The 14,687-nt window shown below is 43.1% G+C and overlaps 1 protein-coding gene across 1 annotated transcript in view; it reads right to left on the bottom strand.

Moving 5' to 3' along the window:
* Positions 1-14,687, bottom strand: part of LOC132869636 (uncharacterized) — a 343,638-nt gene that overhangs the window by 198,502 nt on the left and 130,449 nt on the right. Inside the window, 1 exon segment of the mRNA XM_060902929.1 lies at positions 8,439-8,450. Within this exon segment, the coding sequence (XP_060758912.1) occupies positions 8,439-8,450 (12 nt within the window).

Below are 14,687 nucleotides of genomic sequence, written 5' to 3'. Positions count from 1 at the left end.
AAGAGTTTTGGTGATTTTGCTCGCAGTCGCAAAACTTTTTTTCAGTGCAGCGATGCAACAACTCCACACTGCCCGCATTGTTTAGACCAGGGATCAGCTGATCGAACTGAAGCCGGCTGCTCTAGCGACAAGACCAGAGGAGATCCCTGCGGTGATTTGGGGGAAAACACACAGAGGATGCAGAGGAAATAAGAAGCTACGGAGGAAGAGGGTGGCTTTGAGACAACGGAAACTTATTGAAAAATCTTATAAGCCGTGTCTCCCCTCTATCATCATGGGGAACGTGAGGTCCCTTGGGAATAAAGTGGACGAGCTGATGGGACTGGCCCAGAGTCAGACGGAGCAACGGGAGTGCAGTTTAATGCGCTTAGTGGAGACATGGCTGCACCGGGATGTTCCTGACAACAACGCTACAATCAAGGGCTTCCACACGGTGCGTGCGGACAGAGACTGCACCAGGAGCGGTAAGCGCAAAGGGGGAGGGCTTGCCGTTCTTGTGAACAACCGGTGGTGTAACCCAGCTCACATCACCATGAAGGAGCGCATCTGCAGCCCGGATGTTGAACTGTGTGCTGTCGGACTTCATCCATATTATCTGCCCAGGGAGTTTTCTAATGTCATCATGGTGGCTGTTTATGTCCCCCCCCCTCCCCTCTGCAAACCTGAACACTGCCTGTGAACACTGCCCAAATGAGGATGGGTTCCCTTTTGAGTCTGGTTCCTCTCGAGGTTTCTTCCTCATGTCGTCTGAGGGAGTTTTTCCTTGCCACCGTCGCTACAGGCTTCATCGTTGGGGATAGATTAGGGATAAAATTAGCTCATGTTTTAAGTCGTTCAAATTCTGTAAAGCTGCTTTGCGACAATGTTTATTGTTAAAAGCGTGATACAAATAAACTTGACTTGACACTATTCACTCTGCAATAGCCCGGCTACACACTCAACACCAGAGTGCATTCATTGCTATCTCGCGTGACTTTAATCATGTTAATTTGAACAAAACACTTTCCACTTTCACCCAATTTGTGAACTGTCCTACCAGAGAGGGAAGAACAATAGACCTGCTGTATGCTAACGTTAAAGACGCTTACAGCTCCTCCCCCCCCTCCCCACTGGGACAACTTTGTCACGTGGCACAGGAAGAACCACCTACAGCTCAGCGTGACGAAGACGAAAGAACTGGTGATTGATCTGAAGAGAATCAGGGCTTCGGTGAACCCTGTTAACATCCAATGGGTCAGTGTGGACATGGTGGAGGAATATAAGTACCTGGGGGTGTACTTGGATAATAAACTGGACTGGTTCAAAAATGTGGACACAGAAAAAAGGGCCAGAGCCGTCTCTATTTTCTGAGACGGCTGAGGTCCTTCAACATCTGCTGAACAAAGCTGCGGATGTTCTATGAGTCTGTGGTGGCCAATGCCATCCTACACTGTCGTCTGCTGGGGCAGCAGCTTGAGGGTGAAGGACGCTAACAGACTCAATAAGATCATCAGGAAGGCCGGCCATGTTGTAGGCGAGGAACTGGACTCTCTGACAGTGGTGTTGAAGAAGAGGACACTGTCCAAAATAGACAATCTTAGGCTGTCCTTCCCACCCTCTCCATGAGGAGCTGATTAGCCACAGGAGCACGTTCAGTAAACGGCTGGTTCTTCCACACTGCACAACTGAGAGACCCAGGAAATCATTCCTACCTGCTGCAGTCAGGCTGTACAATGCCACTGTATAACTGTGCTACACTGTCTTACCATGTATACTGTATCCTTAACTCAGGTGCAATATATGTATATAGGAATCATTGAATATAGAATCACTTCATTTTGGTTTTATTTGAAGTTATTGAACTTATGTACATTTATTTTATTTTCTCATCTCATTTTCATCTGCTTATCCGGGGCCGGGTCACAGAGGCAGCAGTCTGAGCATGGAAGCCCAAACTTCCCTCTCCCCAGACACCTCGGCCAGCTCCTCGGGAAGAACACCGAGGCGTTCCCAGGCCAGCTGAGAAACATGGTCCCTCCAGCGTGTCCTGGGTCTTCCCTGGGGCCTCCTCTCAGGGGGACATGCCTGGAACACCTCCCCAGGAAGGCATCCAGAAGGCATCCGAAAGAGATGCCCGAGGCACCTCAGCTGATTCCTCTCGATGTGGAGGAGCAGCAGCTCTACTCCGAGCTCCTCCTGAGTGACTGTGCTTCTCACCGTCCAGGATTCTCATCCCAGCCGCTTCACACTCGACTTCGCAGGGTGGCTGGGCGCTCCCTTTTATTTTATTTTTATTCTTTTTTCAGACAATTTTATCTTCTATTTTTAGACAAGTTTACTTCTCTGATTCAGGAGCTTTGTAGCAAATTTGAATTTCCCTCTGGGGATTAATAAAGTTATTCTGATTCTGAGACAGGGATAACACTGATAAAGTTATCTTCTGTCTCTGGGATGCTATAGAAGCATTGGCGATTTACCACCGGGGGGAGGGCGGTCTGGATGTCATGCTGAATCAGGTGGGTCCAGCCTGGCTCTGCTATGAACACATCTGCGTACTGGTCCAGCAGCTCTCCCAGCTCTTGGCACTGTCATCCGGAGCACTTTTCTCCAAGGTGGACCAGTGCATGCCCTGGAGGACCTGGGGATACAAGGGTGTGGGCTGAGAGCAGAGGAAGGGGCTCAACACAGTGGTTCAGCAGATTGATATAATATAGAACCTGCAGCACCCCAAGATCTGCTCTTTCAGGAGCATGTAATCATCTGCCACAGCTGGCGGGAGGCTGAAGTAGGCCAGTTGAGCCTCCCTGGTGAGGAGGGAAGCCAGAGCTTTTTTTTAAATAAGAATTGAGAATTTTCTGAATCACAACTTGCTCCTGATTGGAACTGCGCAGTGCTTTAGGGGAACTGAATCTGAGGATGGTGGAGATGTGTTGCTCAACTGAAAGACCAAACTCATCATCCATTTATTAGTTTAGAACTTTTGCTTCTTATGACATTTCTAATTTGTTCTAATCTTATGATCTCTCTCTCTCTGTCTTTCTTAGATGCTCCTCAGGTCTCTCCATCCTCCAGCTGTAACACCACTCAGGATTTGATCATGTGTTACTGTGAGGTTCATGGAAATCCACCTCCTAAACTGGAGTGGCATGTCTCCAGTCAAACTGCCAACACTCAGAAGCCACGCCCATCCAAGTGGAGTCTGGAGGCAATACGAGTTTAAGAAAATTTATTTTGTTTTCCATCCGTCAATCACATAAGGATACGCCCACTCTGCACTGTGTTGGCTCCAATAATCTGGGCATGGCCTCTCAGGCCTTCTTCTTTACATCAAACACTCAGTACCCTGCTGAAGGTTAGAACAAAATCTATTCAGTGTGTTTTGTTTATTACTCGTTATTGTGACTTACATCATTATTTTAAGATTTCATCTCATTGTTTTGACTTAATGACTATTTATTTTGATATAACTACTCATGTCTAGTATTAGTGCCATGGTTGCACCAAATACAGGGCAGAACTACAATCCCTATCAGCCACTGCACATCTCCTGATCCCAACACTTACCATGTCACATGACTCTTTCTACTTGATTCATATTTAGAAAATCCTTGTTGAAACAAGTTTCTAAGTCAAACTAATCAGCAACTAAGTCAATATCATGAGTTAATAATAATGATAATAGGGGCGGCATGGTGGTGTAGTGGTTAGTGCTGTCGCCTCACAGCAAGAAGGTCTGGGTTCGAGCCCCATGGCCAGCGAGGGCCTTTCTGTGTGGAGTTTGCATGTTCTCCCCGTGTCCACGTGGGTTTCCTCCGGGTGCTCTGGTTTCCCCCACAGTCCAAAGTCATGCAGGTTAGGTTAACTGGTGACTCTAAATTGACTGTAGATGTGAATGGTTCTGTATCTGTGTCAGCCCTGTAATGATCTAGTGACTTGTCCAGGGTGTACCCCGCCTCTCGCCCATAGTCAGCTGGGATAGGCTCCAGCTTGCCTGTGACCCTGCACAGGATAAGTGGTTACAGATAATGGATGGATGGATCATCCTCTTCATATGATGAGAAATCACTCTTTATTACATTCTGCCAACAGCCATGAGGTGTCACTCCATTGTCGCTTCTGTTTCCATGTTAAAAGTTTGGACATCATCCCACATTGCTTTATCACCATTACTTTCCTTTTGAGTGCCAAGCTGACAATCAAGGGATTGCAATCCCTCAATTCACCACTAGGAGCTCTCTTTCAACATCGACCCTCTTGGAAACGTGACACTGAAGAGATATAACAGCACAGTGGGCTCTGTAATTCTGCGACTCACCACTAAAAGCCTTATTCATAGGGCAACCCTACTCAGCCATTCAGTGCAAAAGAAGAATCACAGTTACTACTCACTCTGGAGTGGACCAATGTGATAGGTTGCATTTCTGTGCAAACCACAGAATAAACTCACGAAAGATGCTGCTGAAAATCTCTTGATGCAGTAGATCAGCTAGGACTGAAGCTTGGGGACTCGATTAACCCTGCTTCATGGCTCAGCAGTGTGAGAGTAAAATTACAAGAGCAACAGCAATCAATCATGTTTCACAACTCAAGGTTATGGACATGGAATGACGAGGACAACACCATTCCACCACCCTTCATGACTCAGGATTATGAATGTACTCGACACTCATGGGCTTCTCACACACCTTTCTGGCACTCCAAGGATTTATAGTATCTTGCAAAAGTATTCATCCCCCTTGGTGTTTGTCCTGTATTGCTGCATTACAAGCTGGAATTAAAATTGATTTTTGGAGGGTTAGCACCATTTGATTTACACAACACGCCGACCACTTTAAAGGTGAAAATTGTTTTATTGTGACACAAATAATAATTAAGATGGAAAAAACAGAAATCTGGAGTGTGCATAGGTAGATTTCTGGGGTTTTTTTCATCTTAATTATTGTTTGTCACAATAAAACAACAATTTGAATGAATATTTTTGTAAGACACTGTCTACATGTAAGGTCAAATATATAAGAACAGCACCTGCAATATTTTGTTAAATGTCCCTTAGCCAGTTTCACCTTGACCAGAGGTTTATGGTATCTCATCTACCCATAAAGATTTCCTGATGAAGGCTTTTCCATTGTCCATGTAGTCCACCAGAAACTTTATTTGAGCTTGAACGTGTCAATTGTCATAGCAAAACTTCTTCCTTGGATTGCAGCCTTCAGTCCATGGTGATGTAAAACTCATCTGACTGTAGACAGTGCTCCAGGAGCTTCCAGTTCATGGCAGGCCTGTGCCTTGGTGGTTACTGGGTTGTTCCTGACCATCTGAACCAATTTTCTTTCAGCTGAGGGTGACAGTTTGGTTCTTCTTCCAGTAAAGTGGCTTCCCCTCCCAATAACTTGTACTTATATACAACTGTTTGAATTGATGATCTTGGAATCTGCAGATGTTTAGAAACGTCTTCAAGAGACATTCCTGAATGTGTAAATCTATGATCCTCTTTCTCAGAACTGCACTGAGCTCCTTGGACTTTCCCATTGTACTGTGTGTTGGTCAATCCAGTGAGTGTCAATCAAACCCTTTTTATGTTGTGCACAGAGATGCTACCTGCTGTAGACAATTATGATCACGTAACAGGAAGTTAAGAGGCCATGGTCTTGGCCAGTTAAAAGCCATTTTGGAACTTTCAGCACCACTGCATTAATAATATAAGTGGGTATGTGTGTATTCTTGATCCTGTATGTATGCTTTTGACCCTGTGTTGATTTCCAAAAACCCAAATTGAATTTAACCCAAAGGAATAATTAAAGGAAATCAGTGAAAGCCCAATATTACCATGACATTCATGTCCCTGTATGTAAACTTCTGATCACAACTGAGTATCTTTGGCAGCATCTGGAAGGAAATTGTTGATCTGAGTCATAGCAATGCATCTTTGGCAGCAAATCTGAGTTCGCCTCGAAGGACAGAGGCTTTGCACTGGCTATTTACATTCAGAGCATTTGGCAGACTTATTCAGAGTGACGGACATTTATCTGATTTATAGAACTGAGCAGACCTGGGCAGCCTGGCAGCAGTGGGATCTTCCAATCGGTAGTTCAATGTCTTGAGCGCGGATCTACCACTGCCATAGAAGGCAATTTCAAAGTGGCAAAGACCAGCAGAGAATTGTTTCTGAGAATCAGCCATCGATGGGGAGATGGATATTCTGGCATCATAGGTGACTCAGGTCAGCTTGGAGTGAACTGCATTATGCCGAACCAGCCACAGAGACTGCTGGCAGGTTCCAAACACTCTGTGCTTCAGTACTGCAAGGAGGTGGGTGATGCTCTGCTGCACTGCATCTGAGCTCATGCCACATTCTTACAAGCAGCCTGTCCTGAATGTGTATTGGTCATTGTTGGTCGCAGCCCATCACTGGTGGCTGCATGAAGTGCTATGATGAGGCACATGAGACCAAAACACCAAACTGCTGTCATCTGGGTGAGATCTTATAACCCTCCTTGCACATGGCACACATGGGAATTTACCTACAGCTGCTTGTATTGGAATGATTAACTCAATCTGCAGCCAGTGACCTCTCTTAGAGAAAAGCTGATCTTCACTCTGGTAACTCTTGGCAGTGAGACACCTAGAAAAGAGTGCAGGTCGAATCCCCATCAAACTGGTGTATGGGTGCTCCCAGGTATTGCTAGCGCAGTCCATGAGGAGCATGTGATAAAACCTGAAAAAGCTGAAACAAGGCTGCTCTGTTGCCCTACAACCAAAAAGAGTCATATAAGGAAGAAAACACATGAATCAAAAGTCAGAGTGACCAAATGTATCAGAAAGATCTCCAGAAGTAGAATCAGAAAGATCCCAGGTTTAGAATGAGGGATTCTACTTCGCATGTTTCCAGAAATACAACGATCCTCATCTGAGTCTGTAAAGCCCATCTGTTAGATTGGGTCACTTCAGTAGACCTGGGTGTTTCACCATTCATGCGCTGATGACTCTGGGACACAGTCCACTTTTTGGTTTGCTTTTCATTAACAGGCATTTCAAACCCATGTCCAACCCTCCAACTTCTTTATCGAGTAGATCAGGGGTGGGCAATTATTTTTTCCATGGGGCCACATGAGAAACAGAAAATTTTGTGGAGGGCCAGACCAAAAGGCTGAACTAAATTCTGCATAATATTAATTGTATTTCTTTAGATAAAGCAGTAAATAACATTGTTTTTACAAGCTGCTAAGACTGGTAAGAGTATGGAAAAAACGAGGTTGCCTTACAAAAAATGTCATTTATTCAATCAAATTTCCCAAAACAATGGTTAACCCTTTGATGCAAAACATGGGTCAAAAGTGACCCGGCTGAGTTTTTATCTTCTATATCTTTGCAATAAATTAATTCCATCATTCAGTATTCAAGGTATTCCTCAATTAACTTGTTTTTGATCATCATACATCCTTATTTTATTTTTTCCTTTCTTACTTTTTGAATAAAAACCCTTTTTGTATCACGACCCTTCTAATGCACAACATGGGTCAAAAACGACCTGCATTCATTTTCCAGGTTATTTCATGTATGGCTGAGTGTTTCTATCATATACTTTTGAAATAAATTCATTTTGTCATTTACTTTTCCAAATATGCAGTAAATATCTTGTTTTTGTTTAGCACAAATCATCATTTTTATTTTTCCTTTCTTAAGTTATGAACAAGCACAGCTTTTGTAATTCTACATCAAGTTTACACACATGGGTCAGAACCGACCCACATGCATTTACTCCAGCGTTTGGTGGGAACTGTGAATTGTGCTTGTGTCAGACATTTCACAGCTCAGCACAGCGCCCTTTGCCCATCTAATACATGGAAGGAATGTTTTTCAATTGTTCTAACATTACCTTAGAAAAAAATTGATGATGTTTAGGTTCCCTTGAGAGTGAGTAGATTACTTGTCAGAAAGTTACAGTAATTACTATTAGCTACCGAGCTGTTGACATATTCTACTTTAGTTAATTTTATTGTAGTTGGCTTAGCTAAGGCTGCTGGGCCATAGAAGGTTCATGCTGCACGTTGCATGCTGCACGCTGCACGCTACATGTTCACGTGAAGAACCGGACCCTGGGCCATTAAACTTCATGCTTGGATGTTCACGTGTTGCGTCTGTTCTACTTTGACCGAGTAATACAACAATAACCAACAATATGGACTCTTCGGATGACGACGATTGCCTCATTCTGCTTTTACTGAGACAGAGGAAGAGAAAAAGGAACAGAATTTGGAGCCGAGAACACTTCCTTCTGAGAGAAACCCGTGGTGAATTTCACCGAACATTCTATAATCTGCTTGACAATCCCGATGAAGAACTATTTTTCAATTATACCATTCAATTATATTTTTTCTGAAGTTTTCCCCTGAAAGCATAGAGTTATCTCCCTAGACCCGTTCTGATTGGCTGGCGCGGCGGTGACCGCATGCATTGACTGGAATTTCCATCTTCACGCCTAGAAAAAAGTGTGCATGTTCATTTCACGCTTCATGCGTGAAGTGTGCAGCGTGCAACGTGAACGCCGTTCTATGGCCCAGAGCAAGTCATGCTACGTTTATCCACTTTTCTTTACACGCGTGTAGCGTGTAGTGTGCAGCATGCAGCGTGCAGCGTGAACCTTCTATGGCCCAGCAGCCTAACGACATAGTTAATAAATAAATAACTGGCCCCATTCACTGCTAAAGTAATTACTTGAAACAAATTATTATTATAGTCTTAAGACATTTAATTTTAAATCACACTTGGATGACCCATGTGTAGTAATATAAAAAGTATTTTTGTTCATAAAGTAGGAAAGAAAAAATTAAATTAATGATTTGTGGTAATTAAAAACAATATATTTAAAGAATATTTGGAATATTCAATCATAAAATAAATTGATTTCAAAAGATAGAGCAAAGAAAAAACTCAGTCAGCATGAAATAACCTGGAAAATGAATGCGGGCCATTTCTGACCCATGTTGTGCATTAGAAGGGGTGTGCATATGTTTTGCATCAAAGGGTTAACAAAATGTGAACGTTTGTACCATTTTTTTCAGTCGCATTCACCCCAAAACACAATAAAGACATCACAATATTGTCTTTCTACTCCAAATATCAAGCAAGATACATCATATTATAATAATGATGCCCACATTTGTAGTCTAATCACCTCATTTGGTGTTTTTCAGTTTTTTATTTGTTCAGTGAGAGAAATCTCGTCTCTGTTGGTCTTTAACGAGTGCATCAAAGTCAGGTTGAATGTCTGAGGTGGAGATGCGAAGCACAGCTGACAGATGATCATCGGTGAGAGAGGATCTATACCTGGATTTGTTCAACTTCATCACTGAAAATGTTTGTTCACAAATGTAGGTAGAGCCAAAGAGAACAAACATCTTCTGAGCATGTCTCCTCATGTTTGTTGAAAGCCCTGCATTCGGCATCTACCTTTCTTCTTTTTGCGGACATTTTGGGGGCGAAAGTCTTCTTGTGACCTGCTCGCAACAACGTCGATTCGGTGTAGGTATCAGATCTACAGATCGGCTCGGGCTCCGGCGCCTGCTGGTGACGTCACACTATGTGATTGGCTGGACCGTTTGAAGGATGACGTACAAGTTTGTGGTTGGTCTGGACAAATTACGGAAGTAGTTATCGCGGGAGTAGGTTTCATGGGATTTCATGTCATGTTCATGTCGCGCGCACTGTGTTTTTGTTGAACACAATTTCAAAATAAAAGCAATGCACATTCAGTCCATGCATGAAGTAAAATTAGAAAATACGTTTATTTTGTAATTTCTAATTAACCTTACGCGGGCCGGTCAGAATGAACCAAAGGGCCGAATGCGGCCTGCGGGCCGTAAAATGCCCAGGTCTGGAGTAGATGGTGTAGGAAAGTAGACCTGTCTCTGAGGGCCAGAAACAGCGGAGTACAGCCGTACTTGGAGGAAGGGTTCTGATGGCCTTCCACCAAGAAGATGTGCTGCTGAGATGTGTCCACCTTGAGGAACTCTGGATGCCTGCCAGGGTCCTCCATCACTCAGAATCGAAGCCAAACTCAGTGAGAAAGCTCCAAATTACTGAATACATTTGAAAGGCACTGTGTGATTTTGTGTGAAAGGTTTCGACAGGTGTGTACATGCACTCAGGAAGGTATCAAAGTGCTGAAACACTCTGGCCTCTGGAAGAATGAAGGGTTTATGATTATACAACATGATAGAACATGCATACTTCTTATTTATTTGTTTCAACAACATCGTGTCTGGAGATAAAACATCTAAAATGTATAATCTACAAGCCCTGATGTATTCCACTGTGGTTTAGACTTAAAACAGATTTAATTCGATCCTGAAGGTATTATTTACCGTTTGGTTATTTTATGTTCAGGGCTGAATATTTCCTCCGTGCTGATTGGTGCTGCTGTTGGAGTTTCAGTAATGATGATGACGATGTGTGGAGTATTCCTGTGTGTAAGGTGTGTTTATTCTACAAAATGTTTACTTTTATGCTCGGGAATCTAGTTAACCAAAAATTACTGTTAAATTTAACTCTACGTTTTTAGGCACATGGAAGATTTAATGTAATTTAATCAACACAATCAACACAAACTTAATTACCTTTTATATTTTCAGGACAATAAACCCTTCAAGAAAAGGAGATACAGTGAGTCCTTCAGGACAGGAAGATACAGCAGGACTAGTTTTAAACAACATGGTTAGTGTGAAATTACACACACACACACACACACACACACAATCATATTAGTGGCCCTTGATATTAATTTTGAGAGTAAAGAATTGTATTTCCTGTTGGTTTACAAGCCCGTTTTACAGGAGGACGATGAAGAGTCTGTGTATGCGAACAAAACAGTTTTATCAGAGTCCCTTCATTACTCCACTATCAAGTTTCCAAATAGAGAAGGAAGTGAAATCCGAGGTCTTTCTTCTCTCACTGCCAAATATGCCACCATCCACCACGGCGCTGGACCACAAAGCAAAGGAGAAACTGGAGAAGCAGCAATCGAGGAGGTCCAGGAAGAAAACGTGATGAATATGGACAGTGTAATGATGCAAAACTCTGTTGAAGAGGAGGTAACGTACGGAAACATCAAACATAAGCCAACAGTGAAGCAAACTCAGGTCAATTTAGATGAAGGTGATGATGGAAGTAAAAAATCTAAAGAAACTAAAGAGGCGAAAGAAAGAGCATCAGAACAGCTCGGACACTCAGACGGAGCTGAAGGCATTTATGCACAAGTTAAACCTCGTAAACATGAACACGAATAAAAAAAATCATTATTGTTTAAAATCTTCAGTGTTCAGGCTACAAACTTGTTTATATATATATGTGTGTGTATGTAGTGTGTGTGATGGAAATAGATGCTTAAATGATAAATATGCATTTCTTTTATACACTCAACGGCCACTTTAATAGGAACATGTTGTTGAGTCTAAGATCCCTGTTCTTGGCTGCAGGAGTGGAACCCAATGTGTTCTTCTGCTGTTGCATGCTGAGATGCTTTTCTGCTCACCACGGTTGTAAAGAGTGATTATATGAGTTACTATATCCTTCCTGGCAAAAACGCTCGAACCAATCTGTCCATTTCCCTCTGACCCTCTCTTATCAACAAGGCGTTTGTTTCCACCCACAGAACTGCCGCTCACTCACTCAGTGTTTTTTGTTTTCTGCACCATTCTGTGTAAACTCTAGAGACTGTTGTGTGTGAAAACCCCAGGAGATCAGCAGCTTCTGAAATACTCAGACCAGCCCATCTGGATCAAACCAACACCCAGACCACAGTGAGAGAAAGTCACACTGTGAGATCACAGTGTTTCCCGTTCTGATGTTTGAACATTGTGAACATTAACTGAAGCTCTTGATTTGTATCTGCGTGATTTGATGCATCGTGCTGCTGGCGAGGGATCGGCTGATTACAGAACCGCAGAGAACAGCAGGTGGGGGAGGGGTGTTCCTAATAAAGTGGCCAGTGAGTGTATCTGTAAGATTGTTTGAAATGAAAATAAGCAAAATTTTAGAAACAGCATCAAGCGAAAAGCTTTATGCACAAACTGCTTGCCTGAATTTATTCTCATAGTCTATGAATTTAAGTTTATTGCTGTTTTGGGAAAAGAGAAACGCTTTGTCACTGAAATCATGATGTAATTTATGACTTTTTTTCACCATAAAAAAAATCTACACGTTTGAGATCCTGGTCTGGTGGACAAGCCAAAGTTAATAGGTGTTTATTTGTTGTATATTTTGTGTTACTTTAGTGTTTAGTGCGCTGAGAGTTACTGAAAAAAGTGTAAAAAGTTGAGAGAGGGAAGTTGTTGGTGTTGAGAGTCGGATACATGGCTGTGTGAGGGGATTTTCTGAGCTGCACATTCAGATTATTAAAATCACCTGTGTGTAGTTCACACCTCCGAGTTTGGCAGATTTTCTTGAGTTGAAGCGTCTGAGACGGAGTTTTACCCTCACGTCTAATCCCCTGTCTTTAAAGACAAAACACTCGGCTTTAAACCCAGAAAAACTCCGGGAGAGAAAATACAGACTGAAGAAGGAAACAGTTTTCATTGCTATTAAATGGAATACAATGCGACATAAAGACGAGAGACAGTTTAAACTGTAAAATAAAAAGACTAATACGGTGATATCTGAATGAGCCGATGCCGAGTGTTGAAGTCAATCTCACAGGAGTCTCGTATATCACGAATCTATCACTGCATGAGCAGAGCGAGCTGGAATGATCATTAATCACTGGCTTCATTTCACACAACGCCTTCCGCTCGCATTATTCAGCAGCTCAGAGAATAGCACTGGATCCAGCGCACACTGTTATGGAGCATTTTATATTTTTATATCGAGCTCTGACAGATACTCAAGCGCAAATTACTGAAGCCGCAGGTCACTAAATCAAGGTGATGAAATGGTAATGTGTGTGTGTGTGTGTGCAGGACGGAGGAGATTTGATCACGCTTTTAATTCACAGTGTTGATTTGTAGAATAAATAAAATAAAGTCAGTGTTGGTGTTAATTCAGTGAGCTCTGCTGTGAAGAAAACATTCATGGAGTCACTTCATTCATCATTTGATTGAAAAAATTTACTCCCTGAGATGAGAGATGTCTCGGATTTAGATGTGCCTCCTCCGAGGTCCTCAATTTTGTCATAATTATAGATTAAATATTGTTCTTGAATGGCGTTCCAGTGTGTGTGTGTGTGTGTGTGTGTGTGCGCGCGCGCCTCACTCGAGCCGAGATCACACAGGACCCATGTGCTTAAGCTCAAGATCAGAATCACACGTAACTGGGACACGCCTCTGTTTTAGATAAACTCCGCCCCCACGTGTGTAACTCTCACGTAACTTGTGAACAGCGCTTCAGTCCGGAGTTCCGTCTGAGCTCTGAGTCCTGATGGGAGTCATTTCAGTATTAAATCCGAACTGAGTGCTGAACTCTGAATACATCCGCGGTGTGAACACTGGGTTCAGGAAAATTAATGTTCAGAAGATTTGTGTACATTTTTGCCTTAAATATATCTGATGTGCATATCTGTACATATACCAGGGTGGCAGTTTGTTACATTCTGACTGAGTCGGTCATAAAGCACACATTCAGAAAAACCACAGACTCCATATTACTTCAGAAATACTGCTGTGTTCTCTGGTCTGTGTTTTACAGTTTCATTTCTCACTACGGCAGCATAACAGTAGGTTTATATATATATATATCAGCTGGATAGTACAGTGGTAATGCTCACTGACTACGACGCAGGAGATCGGGGTTCGAATCCCGGTCGGGGCAAAACATCATCCAGTAAGGGTCCTTAGGCAAAAACCCCTCATGATATATCAGCCTACCTCAGGAATGAGTGAAAACATAACTGATAGAGTCATACCGGCTCAGACGTCGCCCGGGTCTGCGTCAGTTGCTAGGGAACCAGGGCAAACTGATGAGAAATGGGCTACTGGAACAAGACATCGATGGACGAGGACAGAAAATACGGATTTGCTGGAATGCTACTATACAAGCAATCCCAGAGAGAGGGGATACATGCAGAGAATGTGGGACCATTGGATACTTCGAAACCCACAATCAAGGCTAACAAAGAAACAGCTATTAGCCCAGTGTTCCAACATCCATAATCGAAATCTGCTATCACAACTAGAGATTAATGAAATACAACAACGATGCTACGGCAAGGGGGAGCCAGGAAGACAGGTCAGCGGGGAGATGTCATCATCCCCACAACCAGAGATTGGGTACCAAGCCCCAACAGCTAACAGCCTCAACACAAGAGCTGCTGACCTGAGAAGGAAGATCGTGACCCAACTGGAAACCTGGAGCCCCCGACGAATACCGAAGCTGAGTTGCCAAGTACCTTCAGAAGATCTACTAGTAGATGTGAATGCTGCTCTGAAGACAATCTCCACAAGAACCATCACTGAGACCAACAAGCTGATACACAGTACAGCAACAGTAATCATGGAGATGCTTGGACACAAGGTGGGCTCGGGACATAACAAACAGTATCCACCATGGAAGAGACGATTAGAGGCCAAGATAAAGGCAGCAAGGAGAGAAGTTAGCCAGCTAGCTGAACTACAGAAAGGGAACATGGTGAATAAAGGGGCGCCCAGAAAGTACAACTCACTCTCCATACCAGAGGCACTCGAAACTGCCAAACAGCGACTAACAGCTCTGGCCACCCG

The sequence above is a fragment of the Neoarius graeffei genome, chromosome 21 (assembly GCF_027579695.1).
Source record: "Neoarius graeffei isolate fNeoGra1 chromosome 21, fNeoGra1.pri, whole genome shotgun sequence".
NCBI classification, from domain to species: Eukaryota; Metazoa; Chordata; class Actinopteri; order Siluriformes; family Ariidae; genus Neoarius; species Neoarius graeffei.
This window is presented reverse-complemented; position numbering and strand designations above follow the sequence as displayed.